Below are 16,070 nucleotides of genomic sequence, written 5' to 3' on the forward strand. Positions count from 1 at the left end.
TCCATATTCCATCCACAGACACTGTTTTTCTTTTCTTTTTTTTTTTTATTTCAGCATATTATAGAGGTACAAATGTTTAGGTTACATATATTGCCCTTGCCTCCGCCTCCCCCAAGTCAGACCTTCAAGCATGCCCATCCCCCAGACGGTGCACAACACACTCTTCATGTTTTGACTCTACCCACGACCTCCTTCCCACATTCCCTCGCCCTCAGGCCTCTTACTGACTTGGGTTTTAGAGGGAAGCTAGACTGGGCAGTGCTTATTCATATTCCTTCACCAGCCTATCTGGGTCAGCCTTTCCTTCATTTGCCAATCTGTGGAGAGCTATCTGGGGAGCAAAGAGATAGGAGGGAAAAAGCCTCAGGGTAGTCATTTACCAAACATAAAAGTCTCTGGAAACTTAGAACACTTAATCCTAATAGCATGCCACATTTATAAAACAAACTTAGAAAACAGAGATGACACTTTTAATAATATCAACTAAAATTCCAGCCATGTTAATTAGTAAATAAGCCTAACACATGGTCATAAGGCAAGTTGTTTATTCTTTAAAAAATGTTAGACTATATTACAAGCTACTAAAGTCTAAGGGAATCTAAATACATTTACAATAAAAAAAAGTCATCTATATTTCGGCAACATTCGTTGACCCAACCTGCAGGAATCTACGAATATTAAGAGCAATTCTGTTGACCTGGAGGTTAAGTTCTGCAAGTGCTTCAGTTCTGCAACTTATTGTAGAGGAAGAACTGCAGGTGGTTCCATGAGGGACACATGCATATACCTGAAATGAGACCCAAGGCAAGGTCAGAACAACCCAAGCACTTCAGTTCTGTACAATCTCAGTTGGGCCACAGAAAACTTTCTAGTAGTTTTAACAGGAGGGAAGGACGCTGGCTGACTATAGTACTACAACCTGACAAATTATAAATCTGGGCCTCTCCAAAGTGATTTTCTTGATTTAACGTGTGACCTTACTCTTCCAACCTAGTACCAGGTATACGATTTGTTCTATGTTTAATTCTCACATTACTATAACCCATTAAGCTTTAAATAGAGAGCCAAGATAAGAGAATGTCAGTGACTTACTTTGAAGTCTTATATTTCTCCCTAATTGCCTGCTGAGGTCGATTTGGCATATCAAGGCACACCTTATGTAGCTCACTCAGGCAAGGCACAATTTCACTTAATGAATAGCCTGTAAATGCAGCAAGAGTTTCTGGCTAATCAAGACAAAAGAAAAAAATTGCTTCACATAACTTTATAAGACATTAGAAATCTGAAGATAACCGATTGTGAAATAAAGAGAATTAATCTCTTAGTAAGTATCCTCATTCATCTCAAAAGAAACCATAACCTCCTTCAGAGACTTTAGATATAAAATATCAGGAAGAACAGCCAGCGTTCTAAATGTGCTCATACTGTATATTGGTAATGCTCAATCTGGGGGCAGATCACTTTCCCTGTTCCCTCATGAGTGGGATTTTCACTGGTCCTTAAAGAGCCCCCTTGCCTGACCATCCTATTTGTATGGAATATGAAAGATTCTTAGTCAAAATGCAGGAGAAAAAAATAAGTATTCCAGAAAGTCAAGGTAGACACTCAACTTCTTTTAGCACTACAGTGAGCCTCCAGAACCAAACCTAGGGGCCCATTTCTGATCTTGCCACCTTCTCGGGCAAGAGGCAACACTAACTGCTCTGTTCTCTTGAAAGCCTGGTGCAATCTTTTGGCCATCCTAATTGGACTCAGGATTTTTTTAACACAGGTAGGAAAAGTCAACAATTTTTGTTTGAATTGGGCAATGATTGTACCTCAAGGGCCCTGCATGCCTAATAGTGGGCATTGAGGTTTCCAGGCCTGCTTCTGCTGCTCCTTGTCTTCCTGTAATCTCAGTCGTCATAGAATAAAGCCATTGAGTCAAGGTCATGAAGGTTGACCTGCAAGACTCAGTAGCATGTTGTAATCTGCAGTCAAGACAACCAGTTCCTTATGAAACTAACTTTCCCTCATAAGAGCCAAGTCTATTTTAAGCCTTGAGAGTTATTGAACAGATTTTAGACAGGTCTTGAATTTCATCGAGAAAGAAGAAGTTAGAATCTTACCCAGAAGTGCCTGTTTACAGTATAGTTTGCCAGGCAATAAGCCGCTGCAGCTATCAATGAAGGAAGATATTTCAAGAATGGGTCAGCTTCAAGTAGACTCAGTTCTGCTACATACTAAGCACAAGAGAGAAAATCTCACTGGAATTAGAAATTTGACAAAGTTCACAAGTAAATCTAAAAATAGCAAGGGAATAAATTGTGTCTTATCTTTGTTCGACCAACATCTAGTAAAGAGTACAGAAACATAAATTCAAAATTATTCACTGGGATAGTAATTGGTATGCCTGCCCATAACCAGAATAACATTTATGTTGTAATAAAATTTCAGTACACAAAAGTATTTGGCTTATCCACATAGTATATGTGGTAGGTTATTTTTCTGATCTTATCCTAGAAGTGCAGTTTTAAGTTGGTCAGATAAAGTAGGATTGCTCTGGCAGCTGGAATGGGAACAGTCTTTAGCTAAAAGGCAAAAATATTACTATATTAAAGCTATTAATTTACCAAGCATATTGCATGCAGTTCAGCGGCTCGAAAAGTACAAGTGGGAACACATCAGATTAGAAGAAACATATTGGAAAATTTATGCAGACATCCTTCTTACCTTTGTATAGCACATAAATACCAAATATCCTAGATCACAGTGGTTGGAAACCAAGTTGACCAAACCAATACTTTAATGTCTTCAACTAAATTTCTATAACTCCAGATCACCAAACAATGCTTCATTACTTAATATGTTAGCATCAGAGTAGAACCAAATTAAACTACATTTACTTTGTTCCCATTTTGTAAACTTAAGAATTGTTTTTTGCATGTGGTCCGTATCCAACAAGGGAACAGTCTCCAAGTTTAAATTTCTTTAATAGTTGGGTAATTATACAATCTGTGTCTGCCAAATGTAGTCAATAGTAATGTCTTGTAACCAGAAGTTGTATTCTTAAAGTTAGCTCTCTTCCATTACTAACAAGTTTTTCTGGGCTCATGAAATAAAACTGAAAAGGAAGAAAGAATGGAAGGATAACTGGGAAAGACTGGCACCAGGAGTTCCTGGAAGTCACGTAGGTGCCATACATACCTTGGCCAGGTTCTCAGTTCTAACACACACTCCTTGCCGCCTCAAGTACTGAAGGAGAAACTGGTTGGTGGTTGGCACTGTCAGATCAAAAGCTAAGACTTTCAGGAGCAGGTGTTCCATTCTTAACAGCTGTCGCTTAGTGTACGTATCATCAGTTATATAGACAAACTCATCTACTTCGGGTGGATATATCTCTTCATATTTCCTTAGAAAGGTAAACAGTTTTTAGAAGAAGCTATGGCTCTACCTCCCATGCCACAACACACCCTCTCGGACTTCTTTACTTTGCACCCATATATTCACTTAAATACCACTAAGTGGCACAGGGCTATGAAAACATTAGCTTGTTTCCAGACCAAGAACATGGGTATTAATTACAAGGATATGTTGGACTTACTAATAGGGGTCATAAAAGAAACAATTTCCAACCGAGAATTTTAGGTTTGGCCTCTGATACACTGAAAGATTCTTAATGGCAGATACTATAGGTAAATTCCTATTAATTCCATAGCCATCAAATCATTTTGGGAGAAAGAATATTATGATGAAAACAATGATAGAAAAAGAATCTGTAGGCCTTTAATTTTTAAAAAGATCACGTTTAGCTTTCGCTACTGAATTAGCAAATGATGCTGTATAGCCAAGAGGAAGATAACGATATAGTCTCACTATTATCAATTCTTCCCTTCCGCTTTTGTTTCTACTTTCTTTAGGGGAATTTTGGCAAGTTTTTATGCATCAATAATAGAATGTATGGGGCCAGAAGAACAGAAAGGAAGCTACCCCTCAGCACCCAGTCACTTAAGGCAGCTCTCACAACCCAGCTCTCTTTTCCCACACAATGGGTGGTGGTGTGAATGACTGACAGTAACAGGAACCAGCTATAATAGTTTATTCACTGTAACCAAATAAAAAAACTGTGTTGTTATGGGGTCATTTACTAGATCTTGAAGACAGCTTTCATGGAACTAAAATCTCTTCAGATAGGACTTTTACTTGTATGAGAACACAGCCAAAAGGCCACACTGCAAAAGAGTTAAATTAGATCCTGAATTTGAGCTGCTGGCTGCCTCAACAAGTTCGTGACAGATATTGAACTTGGTGCTATACATCTTAAACATCTGAAGTGAAGAGTGAACATTCGGTAAGATTCAGTTCCTCAGTAAATATTGTGAAGATGATGATCTTTTATCAAAGGAGATATGAATAGTTTTAATTATCAAGCACTGAGTTTCTTCAATAAATAGGGAATAAAAATTAAGTGTTTTGACAGGCAATAGTTTCACATTATTCAAGCTGAAAGAACACTTACGAAGCCAAAAGAATAGCTGCTGTTCCTACAAGCTGCAATTTCCCTCTCAGAACAGACATACATGAAAGGAATCTGTCCAGGAAGTTGACAGCCAGGTACAGTGTCTCTGCTTGAAGCTTATATTCTTCACCAACCTCCACCAGCCAGTCCACCAGAATCGTACGCATGCTTTCTGTGATGTCTGGCTGCTTTCTCATGTAGTGAGCTTTGGGTCTGTTCCTGATCTGTTTGGGGGAAAAGTTTGACATTTAAGTAGTGGCAGTATCAGAAAGATCACTCCATAGTACAGCTGCTATTTTTAAAAATCTCATGGGCAAAGGTTAGGAGGATCCTGATTCAGAGCCAAATAAATCTTTACCACGATGAGGAAGAAAGTATCAAATCCTGGTTCTATAATGTACTTGGTTAACAAATAAGGGAGGGGGGAAATGGCAATATGAGTTATTCCCAAGAGTGAAATACTTAAATATTTGAGTTATACAGAAATAATCCAAGTTATTGCCACTCACCATTGCAACTATTCTTTTTCATAGATATTCTTATGTTTAGCTGTCACAAGAGTGCCATTCACTAGTGGTTATGGCCAAGAGTATAGAACTTATCTAAATATTAAGAGCTTGGGGTCCTGGAGATTGAAGTAGAAGTTGGGAAAACTCACTTCAGCTTCTCTAAGGTACTGATGAATTTCTTCAGCATATTCAGTCACATTTATCACATCTGTGCCAAAATCCGATGCATCTTCAGACTGGGAATGGAGAGATGAATCTACCAGCATAGGGGAAACTGCAGGGGTTCAACATGGTCAGATAAGTCATTTAATTTAAAAACTTGTTCCATCCACTAACCCTCCACAGGCAGTCGTGAATATAGCCATTACTTCCTGTTTTTGTCTTGCTAGTTACTTGCTATTGAACACTGCGGGTGGTTATGAATACAGGGCACCCTCAGTTGTAGGTGAGTCAGATTACCTGAGCTGAAGTCCAGCAGGAAGTGAAGGTCTGACTTGAGTGTGCTGGTGTCTACTTCATATACATCCCCAAAAGCCATCCCCTCTCTGCCTGAGCAGCTGTGTCTGTCCACCTTTTCAGGTTCATCCATGTAGATGTCAAACCCTTGCTTGGGGGGCTCGCGGACCTCACAGTCAGACAGCGCTTTCTTTCCAGCTGGAGGGAAGGCATTTTCAGATCCAGAAAAACACCTGATTGTTGTGATCCCCTAAAAAAAGAGTTAAATCTTTTATTAGAGGCCACCCCAAAGATCATATAGGTAATATATAACTCTGTGACTCAAACCAATAACCTGAGAAGGTAAAATTAATCCTAAACTGAAATATCTATGTTGCCAATTTAATTCCAGAAGATGAAGCTTCCCTTATCTTTGTCAACATTTGATATATGGGAAAAGAGCAACCTAAAATTTGTCATCTTCCTCACATAGGTATCAAAGAGAACTCATGATGATAGAAAAAAGGAAAGTTACAGCTCTTCTCCAAAATGAAATAAGTACCACATGTAAGGGGAAGTTTGTAAATTGGCTTTTATGTTTATAGCATCATGGGATATTATAAGTAGTTAGAATAGCTCTTGACCCTTAGTTACTGAGTTCCTATAGTCTTCCTCCTTAAATAGTGACTTTTTACCAGCAGTCTTCTATAAAGTTCCCATTTTATACCCAGTTCCTTAGAAACATGATTTTGGAAACCCATACTACTAAATTCTCTTATAAGCCATAGAATGTTTTTGTATGGCTTAATGCAATTACTATTGGGGAAATTTCTCAATCACTTCTTCCTTTTCTATATTCTTATAATATTAACAATGGGAACAACTGTAGTGTCACCACAGTGAACAAGTATAATGCATCAAACACTGTTGCTTCTTATGGTGAGTCATGTTGGATGGTATGCAAGTCAGCTGAACCAGGGCAGGTGGGCAAGCTTTATGAACCTGAGCAATATGTATGCAAATGCTAGCTCTATCTACTGCATTAACATTGTTTATATAATTTATCTTGGTGCTTACTACTGAGGGCTACTTCTAAGTTACTGTGTGGTTCCGTAACTTTCCCTTGCTTTTATCAAGTTAAATATGTGACTTATGTCTATTAAGAAAAAAACTTTTATGACAGTACAGGAAAAAAAAATCACAAAGACTATAAAGGGCACAATCACAAGTTACTATAACCAGAGAACCATGACTTCAAGTTACTGCCAAGTTGGACTCTTGCTATATAGATACATGTACGTAGGTGGAAACACATATTCATTAAACAAACATGTACTGAACTTATGTGCCAGGTGCTATTCTAGGTGCCCAGAATTTAGCAGTGAACAAAATGTTCAAAAAAGACTACCCTCAGGGGATTTATATTCTAGTCCTGAAGAGGTGGGGGACGGAGAAAAGATATAGTAGGGGCAGAAGAAAAGATAGAAAGAGAAGAAAAGAAAGAAGAAAGAAAGAAAAGAAGAAAAGACATAGTAGGAGCAGACAGAGCACAGTGAGACAGAGTTGTGTAGTACATAAGTCCAGAAAGAAAGGAGAGCCCAGATCATGCAGGCCTTACATAGGCCATCTAAGGACTGGCTTTTATTCAGAGATGGAAGCCACTAAAAGATTTTAGGCAGAGGAGTGGAATGATTCTTTTATGTCTGAAAGGATTGTTTTGGCTGTGTATAGGTATGGAGAGCAAGATAAGAGTAAGATGACCAGTTATGAATCTTGCAAATTTTAGGTGAGACATAACAGGGGTTTGAATCAGGGAAGTTAACAGTAAAAAATGAAAATTGAAGAGGTTCTAGACATTTCAAAAAGTAGAGTCAATAGTGTTTTCTCACTAGATTAGATGTGGGGTGAGAAAAAAAGAAGAGTCGAGGATGAAAAAGGTCTTGATGTTAAATCACAGGAAGGACGACATTCCATTTACTGAAACAAGGAAGAATTTGTGAAGAGTAGGCTTGGAGTAGGGAGAAGGGTTGGTGCTTGGTTTGGCATAGTATAGAGTGCCTATTATATGATCTAAGTGGAGGTGTCAAGTAGGCTCCCCATACGTGAACCCACAATGCAGCTCGGAGGCCCAGGCCAGAGGTAAAAATGAGTCATCAACAAACAGATAGTATTTAATGCTGGGAGACTTGAAGAGATTACTAAGGGAGTGAGTGCAAGATTCAGACCAAAGACTAAGCCCTAAGGCACTGTAACCTTTAGAGAATAGAGTTATAAGGAAGAACTAGGATATTGAGGAGTATAAGCTAGGTAGAAAACCTGAAGAGAGTGGTGTTCTCCAAGCTGAGTGGGAAGAAATGATGTTAAGGAATAAAGAATGTTTAACTATGTCAAATACTGCTGATCAGTCAAGTAAGGAAAGGACTAGACTAAGATTTGAGTCAAAAGAGAGCAAAAGAACTACAGACAGCATTCATCCAAAAAATAATTATGTGGTACCCTATCATTCTAAGCAATGAGCATACAAAAGGAAACGTATCGCAAATCCTTATCTGGATGGAGCTTACATGCTAGTGGGAGACAAACCCTTAAGGGAATGTTTCAATACATGGGACAAAAGCTACAAAGAGCGTGTAGTTGGAAGGTTTTTAAGATGGAAAAAATTACAATATATTTGTATGCTTATGGGTTTGACCCAGTAAAGAAGGAAAGACTGATAAGAGAAGAGTTGCTAGAGTGATATCCTTGAAGAAGTAAGAGGACATGAGGTATACTGTACACATGGGAGGATCACCTCACATTAAGAGCAGGGACACAGCAGACCACTCTGCACAGGCACAACTGAAAATTCATAAGGGCCAAGTCTTAGGCTTTAAATTTTAAAAAGTAAACATTGCTAAGCAAATTAAAGTTTGTTAAAACCACTTTCATTCAATTTTCTCCAAAGCTTTGAAGAGATCACTTGAAGAGTCAGTAGATGAGAGGCTTCTAAATTAGCTTCCACCATAACTTTCTTTTGGTGAGGGCTTAACCCTTTCAAATTTTCTCACCTATAAAATGGGAATGTACTGTTTTTAATCTGTTAAAGAAGGGATCCATGATCGATCAGTTAAGCTCATACAACTGATATGTGAGGGCCCATTACCCATCAGCCCAGCTGCTTAGTCAGTACTGGGAGATGTCTACTTTCAAAGCACCCTTTTTGGAGTTACCTAGTCTAGCCTGATCCAATCCTGATTCTAACACTCTTCCCACTGAGCACAGCAAAGCTCATCCAGGATTGCTTCAGGCATGGCCTACATCGATCTAAACAGCATTCTGACCTGGAGGAACCCCAATTTCATAGTTTATTTTGGGGCATTCACATTTCCTTTTAGCCCAGCACTTAAATCACTTTACATATGCTTAATCCAAACAGTTCCTAGACCAATTTCCTTGACATTGGAAAAATAAGAAAGAAAACTAATCACTATTTCTAAGTGGAAAACAGGATCAGTCAAGGTAATCTTTAAAATCGACTTCCCTATAGTCCAGTTTGCAGGGTTCTAATACTTAAGGGGCGCTGTACCCACGATGGAAAGAGAAGAGCACCTCCCACCATAGCAGGAGAGCCATTCTCCGCTAGCATCTTTCCGAGTACTTCTTTGTTGTTGTTGTTGTTTGTTTTGTTTTTTGCTTTTTTTTTTTTTTTTGAGACAGAGTCTCCAGAGTGAGTGCCGTGGCGTCAGCCTAGCTCACAGCAACCTCAAACTCCTGGGCTTAAGCGATCCTCCTGCCTCAGCCTCTCGAGTAGCTGGGACTACAGGCATGCGCCACCATGCCCGGCTAATTTTTTCTATATAGATTTTTAGTTGGCCAGATAATTTGTTTCTATTCGTAGTAGAGACGGGGTCTCGCTCTTGCTCAGGCTGGTCTCGAACTCCTGCCTCGGCCTCCCAGAGTGCTAGGATTACAGGCGGGAGTCACCGCGCCCGGCCCGAGTACTTCTGAATCATTACCTGGCCGCAGGTTTTCCTGAACTGCCCATTTTCAGTTAGCTCCCCTAGCACTGTTCTTTGTGGGGGATCCTGGCCCAGCTGGGCTCTGGTGAGCATCTGACAAGCATCGGGACCTCCAGCCACTGGAGCCACGACGACTCCGCTCTTGGAGCTGCTGCGACGCATTGCCTCAGACGCCACAAGCTGCTGTCACCAGGGAAAGACAAACAGACAACCTGCTTAGCCAACCCCCTCCACCCGGGGCTCCAAGGACTCTCCGGGAGGGAGACAGCACCTCAGGATCAGCACCAATTGCTGATCTTGCCAGTAGTTACTAGGCCTGAAAGGGTGTGAGCGACGGCACAAGCGACCAAAGCTGCTCTGAACCAAAACAGTGATTCGAGTCTCTCGGGGGTTTCTTCCAGGACCTGCTTGAGGGCTGGAAGGAGAGAGACATCTTGGCAAACCTCAGAGGTGAGATACGAAGACCCACGTTGACTGGGAGTTTAAATGTATGAGCCGAGGTCTTTCCCTGCCATGACACTCATCTCCCCTGACCCCAAACAAAAGATCCAAGATACATTACTGTGGCAAAGTATGTCCCCTTCCCAAGTGACAAACAGGGTGCTGCCCCGCGGCCCTCCTCCCACCAGACAGAAGGCCCCAAAACCTGCTTGGAGCCCACAGCTGGGCCCCCTGTGCTCGGCGTTGTATCTTCGTGTGTGTCCGCAGCAATTAGCAAGTGCACTCGAGGACTGGGGCTGAGGGGCCACCGGAGGGGGCGGGGCGAAGCGGGGCGGGGCGAAGCAGGGCGGGGCGACCTCGGTGTCGGTAGATTCCAGCCGGGGCGGCTGCACCCTGCGGCTGCGGCCGCAGCGCTCCGCTCTAATCTCTTTCCGCTCACCCGCGTCTGTTGAATCGGCCAATCAGCGGCGCGCCCGGCCCCGCAGGGCCCGCTCCCATGCCAACCGCGGCGGGCGTGCGCGCCGGGGGCCGCATCGCCATGGCGACCTCCTCACCTGCCTCGCTCTCGGCCGACGCGCCGCGACCCCTGGGCGTTCTGGGCCCGGCGGGGCCAACCGGCGACCGCCCGCCCTGCGGCTGCTCCTGCGAGGCCCTGCCCGGGCGTGCCGGGGCGGGCGGTCGCCGTGGGCACTCGCGCCCCTTCGGGCCGGCGCCCCGGCCCGGGAGGGAGGAAGGCGGCCCGCCCGGAGAGTGCCGGGGCTGTCCCCCTGAGCCCGTCCTCCCAACAGCCGCTAACTCCTCCCGCTAACGTCTCTTGCGCGGCCCGCTCCTGAGAACCTTGGCTCGGGAGAGCGACGCGGGGCTCTCGGGGCCGCGCAGGCCGCGGCGCCCTGCCCACGCCGGCCCGAGGGCGCGGCTCGCTCCCTGCCCGGCTCACACACCTCCGCGTCCCGCCGGACGGCGGCCCAGGCGTGGCGGGGTGGTCCCGGGTGTGAGGCGGGACCTCCGAAGCCGCAGCGGCGGCGGCCCTTCGGTCATTTGGGGCCTCTGAGCGCTGGAGGCCGCGCCTGGCCGGCCCTGCTCCCGGTGCATGTGTCCCGGCGAGGCGGGAGAGGAGACTTGGGGTTTTAGGGTCGCACGTGGTGCTCGAGGTCCCCACGAGAGGTCTTCCCCGGTGGGGTTCCTGCCTCTACTGCGTGAATCCGGCCCGGGAACGCCGAGATTGTGGCCCAGGAAGAGGAAGGAACGTGGGCAGCAGCGATGGGGCTTGGGACGTTGAGGGGACAGTGGCCAGGCTCCGAACTGGGACCTGGGCGGGTGGCCTGGCCACGAGGGGAGGGAAAGCCCCTCCATCCGGGGTCCACAGCCAGGTGGGGAGGGAAGAAGAGGGCCTTCCATGGGGGCGGGGAGAGTCCTGGAAACCCGGGACCCCTGGCACCTGTAGAGGTGACTGGCAATTGGCAAGCCAAATGAAAGAATCTGTAACTTTATTTGTGGAAAAAATGTATATATATGCATACATATACTCACACAATACCTATACGATAATCTGTTACCACTTTTGCTGTTTGTTTTTGTTTGTTTTTTAAACATCTATCCCTAAATCTCTAAAGCAGATCCAAAGGCCATTCAAATGGCCACTTTAAGCAACGATTAGTTACCACCGTCTTCCTAAGTATGGGTTATTAACGTTTCCACCCAGCGAACTGGGCGTGCATTGTCTTAATGGGACTCTGGTAACGTCTTGATCGCCACAACAGATGAGTCAGATGCCAACGAGGACCAAATGCTCTGTTTTGCAAGGTGGCTCTTTCTGGTGATGGAAAGGAGCATTTCTTCCCCGGGGACACTTGTGCTTTCTTGGGACGCTGAGGGCCTCAGCGGTTAACTTCACCCTGCAAGGTGAGCCAAGAGCCCGGTCCCTCGGGAGGGGACAAGATTGGCTGTGCTCACAGGACCTGATCCTCTGTATGTCCCTTTTGATCTGATTTCCTCTGACAAAGATGATGGAAACCTCACACTCCAGAACAAAAGAGCTGATGTAATGTTTATTCCTGGAGCCTGTCGTTTTGATCTCCCTTTTTAGGAGAAGAGGGGGATCACGGCTTCTGCAGAGGCAGCCCTTTGAGGATGTGTGCTGCCAACTCACATCTGGTCAAGACCACATGAGAAAGGCTATGGAGGTGTCTAATGTCTCTCAGCCCTCTTTAGCCTGAAAAACGCCTTTTAAAAAGCAAATAATTCAACTAAATGGTGCCCTCGGATTATTTCATACTCCTTCTCTGCTGCCTCTGTTCATTTGAATGGCTGCAGCCTATTCCAGCCTTAATACCTCCAAAATATTACTATTGTTACATGTAAACACCAACTTTCTTTCCTCTCCATACACTTTTCTAAACTTGGCAAAGAAATGATTGTGTAGCTTATGATTGTTTTCTTCTTGTGCTGCCTTAGAACTCCACATTAAATCATTATAATCCTCTAGCCATATCTTAGATTGGAGAGTGAGCCAGGTGAGCTGATACCTATACGTATGTGTGTGTAGTGTAGGGAGAAATTCAGATACTTCTTTAATTTGTGCAATACTTATGGTTTTCTTGGCTTTCAAAAATATCTTCACTAAATATGCAGTTCAGTGAATAATGATTTATGACATGAAAACAAATTCAATTAATGAATAGGTGCACAATTTTTATGTAAAAAATCTAAACTAAAAATTTGAACTTAGCATGAAGAACAATAGCAGCAGAGGGAATAGAAAGGACTTTCTCACAAATTATGCAGTTTTAGTAAGAAGCATAATTATAATTTTGCTTTTATAGCAAAATCAGCATTAGAACTCAAAGATAAGTAGATTTTAAATTTTCCTTGTTTTACATAAAGTATATGTTTGGTAATAAATTTTATTGTGAAGTAAACAGTGCATTTAATTCTAAATAAAACATTAATATCTAAAATATTTGGCATCACTTAAATATCAATATGACACCTTTTTTAACTTAAAAAGTTACTGGTCAGCACTTCCTGATAGTGAATGTTCGGCTGGCTTTCACTGTAGGATTACCTTCCAAAATAAGGATAACAGCTGAATTCTTTACCAGGGATTTTTAAAACCCAGAAGTCCTACTAACATTGGCTGCTTCCTCCAAATTACAATTTAGATAATCTTTTCTGTTTGCCAGCAATTACCTGGCATTTCAGAAGCAGGTGTTACTTCTCTTACATTTGCTCACTGTAACTCGTAATTAACTTCCTGTTCAAACATTTTGGTTTATTAATTTTTATGAAACCAAGTTGATTTTCAAGATGGGCCTGAAAGAGAGATGAAAAAACTAGAAAAGAATTTATTTAAGGACAGAGGTCCATTTAGGGATATATTTTGCCTGTTCATGGACATACTTGCATCATTCTCAGGTATACATTTAAGAACATAGCATATGGTGAGAGGAAAGATAAAGGAGCCAGTTGTTATTTGTGACATTTTAAACCACAGCTCCAGGGAAGATGACCAAAGGATGAATCAAGTCCAGCTTGAGAAAGAGCCAAAAATTTATAGCCTTGCAAAGTGTATTTCATCAGGTTATAAAAAGTGGATCCCTCAGTACATAATGGGTGAAATAAGTTTTCATCAAAACTTGTAAAAGACCACCTTCTCTGAGAGAAAATAGTGTGAATACATACATGAGATTCGACAATATGTCTATTGTTCATTCATTCATTTCACAAATATTTTTTTCATGCACCTGTCATATGCCAGGGACTATTTGGGTATGGGTACTGCAATTAAAAATGATCCTGTCCTCATGGAGCTTTTGTTTCAGGCAAGGAGAGGTAACAGATAATTATGGTGTGGTGTAATCAGTGTTTATTTCATCATGGGGGATACAGATATATAAACAGGGAGCAGTGGGAGCTTGGAGAAAAGGAACAAGGCATATTGCTGGGAAGATTTGGAAGCAGTATCCAGATCTGATCATTAAGATGATTAGCATGTTTAAAAAATTAACTGACCAGGAAGGAGTAATAGTCTACATATATCCTAGAAAGGGGGCACCCAAAGAACAGGGTTTTTGGCAGTGTTTATCCAGTACCTTCTAAGGGAGAGCAGTAAATTATGATATCCCATAATCCCTCAAGGCTGTCTCTACTGGCTCTGGTAGAGATTCCATGAGCAGCTATTTAATACCTCATGAAGAAATCAACCTCCCAGGAACTTGGTGAAAAGAAGGTTTTCGCAACTAGTTACCATGAGTTAGTCCCTAATAATGTGCTCAGCTAGAGATATATTCATACTATTAGAATCAGATTCCCGTAATGCAAAGTTGAGCCCTTTCCAAGATTCTGCACCAAGGAAAAAGTAATTTCAGTGGGACAACAGAGCCATTTTCCATTATAAATAATTGAAAAAGTTTTGAATTGTCAGACCTTTACTGAAAATCCATCTAGTATCAGCGAAAATCAAGAACTTGGGTTTTACACAATCTTTCATAGATCTGAAATTTATCTGATGAATCATATTGATATGAGGTAATGGCACCTTCACAGTTAGCTGTCATTTATTGGTTATGTCTTTTTAACTAATTGTCCTGTTTTTACTAGTTTTTCTGTGAAAGTCAATTATTCAACCATCAGTTCTATGACAAAGTTGATTCCATAAAATAGATTTCCCGTGTTTTGTATTTCTCTTTAACTCAGTCTCTAATTGAAAATGCTATGGAATTTTCACATCACCTGTCTGTGTCTTTCACTGGATAGAGACAAATACTATATCCCAGGACAGGCTCACCAGCAACTGTTTATTAAGTGATATTATGTGCCTATTTTTCATTAATTAAATCCTGTTGCCAGTAAATCACAGAATATTTACAAAACTTGTATTGCATTGCCTCATTACTTTTATTGCTCATCTAGAAATTAATAATATCAATAATGGTCACAACAAATAACATTTAGCTCCCATTCTAAAATTTACATTTTTAAAATACAAATTTCTTCATGCTAAGGACAAAGAAAAAAATCCTAACCCAGAGTCATGCAGACTTGTTAGGCCTTTTTGATTACTATCAGAACTATGTAGTCTAAAGAATTTATATAGTCCTTACTTGTGAAAATCCTATTTGGGTAAAAGAAATCACAAATACATATAACTTTTTTATAGCAACAAGGAATCATAAAGGTGTGTGCATGGGTATTTGTTCGTTTTTGGAATTTAATATTTTTTGTAACTTCATGAGGCAGTTTCATGGTTCTGTCCATAATACCAGAATTGTTTACTACAGTTACTGAACATTTTACCTAGTCAACGTTCAGTCAAAAACATCTCCGTCTAAAGTGCATTGTGCTCTGCATATAAAGACCACAACACATTTTAATGCATTCTAACAGTAGCCATAGGAACTGCATAAATGAGTAAGAAAGACTCTTACACCAAGTTCAGTCTTATAGAAGAAGAAAAATAATACACAAATGATTGGCCACAAGGTAAAGTAAACACTGTCTAAAAAGTCCAGAGAAAGTTCTGGTTAAAAAACAGGTATGTTTTCAGTTAATTAAGGAAATCAGGAAAGGTTTTTTGAAAACAGTGGTTTTGTATTTAGCCTTGAATTTGGATCTGATTTGGGGAACGTATTTTAAGAAGAGAGTTATTTATGAGTAAAGACACAGAGAAGAAAATTGCAAAACACTTGCTGGGGAATGCTAGTGTTCTATAACATCTGAGATTATAGTATAAGATACACTTTGAGCAATTAGGAATGTTGGGATAATGTCCTGTAGGGTTCTTTTTTAATTTATTTCTTTTTGATGCCGGAGTGTTGTGTAGGCGTTAGCAGTACTGCCCTCATTACTCATTCAATGGACAGTAGCGCTACCCCAAGAAAAGGATGGTTGTCCTGTAGAGTTTTTGAATGCCAGAGTAAGAAGTCTGCTGTGGCACTTTTGAACAGAGGAATGATGAAGTTAGAACTATGCTTATAGAAGAACAATCTTTTACAGAGAGCAATGTGTTGCAAGATTTGAGAGTGGGAGATGCTTTAGGAAATAATTGTTAGAGGAAATGAAGACCTAAACCAGAATCATGCCAAGGGCATGGAAAGGAAAGGAGGCTTAATAAAGGCATTATGACCATGGAATCCAGATGACTTAACAACTCCTTGTATGTTGGGTTTGAAGGAGAAGATGGAAACAAAC

General features: G+C 41.6%; 1 protein-coding gene and 1 pseudogene across 4 annotated transcripts; both read right to left on the bottom strand.

Moving 5' to 3' along the window:
- Window positions 1-528: 528 nt before the first annotated feature.
- On the bottom strand, window positions 529-10,503 carry CCNA1 (cyclin A1). Of its 4 annotated transcripts, XM_045567179.1 has the most exons (11): window positions 10,436-10,503; window positions 10,237-10,326; window positions 10,087-10,206; window positions 9,438-9,623; window positions 5,467-5,713; window positions 5,157-5,281; window positions 4,499-4,722; window positions 3,187-3,391; window positions 2,109-2,222; window positions 1,093-1,226; window positions 529-787 (listed from the first exon to the last, which is right to left on the bottom strand). In XM_045567179.1, exons 4-11 carry the CDS (start codon window positions 9,600-9,602, stop codon window positions 736-738), a joined length of 1,266 nt encoding a protein of 421 aa, XP_045423135.1. In that variant the 5' UTR covers window positions 9,603-9,623; window positions 10,087-10,206; window positions 10,237-10,326; window positions 10,436-10,503; the 3' UTR covers window positions 529-735. The 4 variants fall into 4 exon arrangements, with proteins under 4 accessions (XP_045423135.1, XP_045423132.1, XP_045423133.1 ...); XM_045567176.1 differs by lacking the exons at window positions 10,237-10,326; window positions 10,436-10,503 and having other exon boundaries at window positions 9,438-9,620; window positions 10,087-10,151; XM_045567177.1 differs by lacking the exons at window positions 1,093-1,226; window positions 10,237-10,326; window positions 10,436-10,503 and having other exon boundaries at window positions 10,087-10,163.
- A 5,159-nt stretch (window positions 10,504-15,662) lies between these two features.
- Window positions 15,663-15,768, bottom strand: LOC123649575 (annotated as a pseudogene).
- Window positions 15,769-16,070: the final 302 nt, after the last annotated feature.

The sequence above is a fragment of the Lemur catta genome, chromosome 13 (assembly GCF_020740605.2).
Source record: "Lemur catta isolate mLemCat1 chromosome 13, mLemCat1.pri, whole genome shotgun sequence".
Taxonomy (NCBI): Eukaryota; Metazoa; Chordata; class Mammalia; order Primates; family Lemuridae; genus Lemur; species Lemur catta.

Bases quoted from the DNA above. Each gene is read 5' to 3' on its own strand.
- CCNA1 (XM_045567179.1), bottom strand. From the start codon at position 9,602: ATGCGTCGCAGCAGCTCCAAGAGCGGAGTCGTCGTGGCTCCAGTGGCT. The intron at 3,392-4,498 runs GTAAGTGTTCTT...TACCTTTCTAAG, and splicing joins GCAGCTATTCTTTTGGCTTC to GAAATATGAAGAGATATATC. The intron at 1,227-2,108 runs GTAAGATTCTAA...TGTCTTGATTAG, and splicing joins CTGTAAACAGGCACTTCTGG to CCAGAAACTCTTGCTGCATT.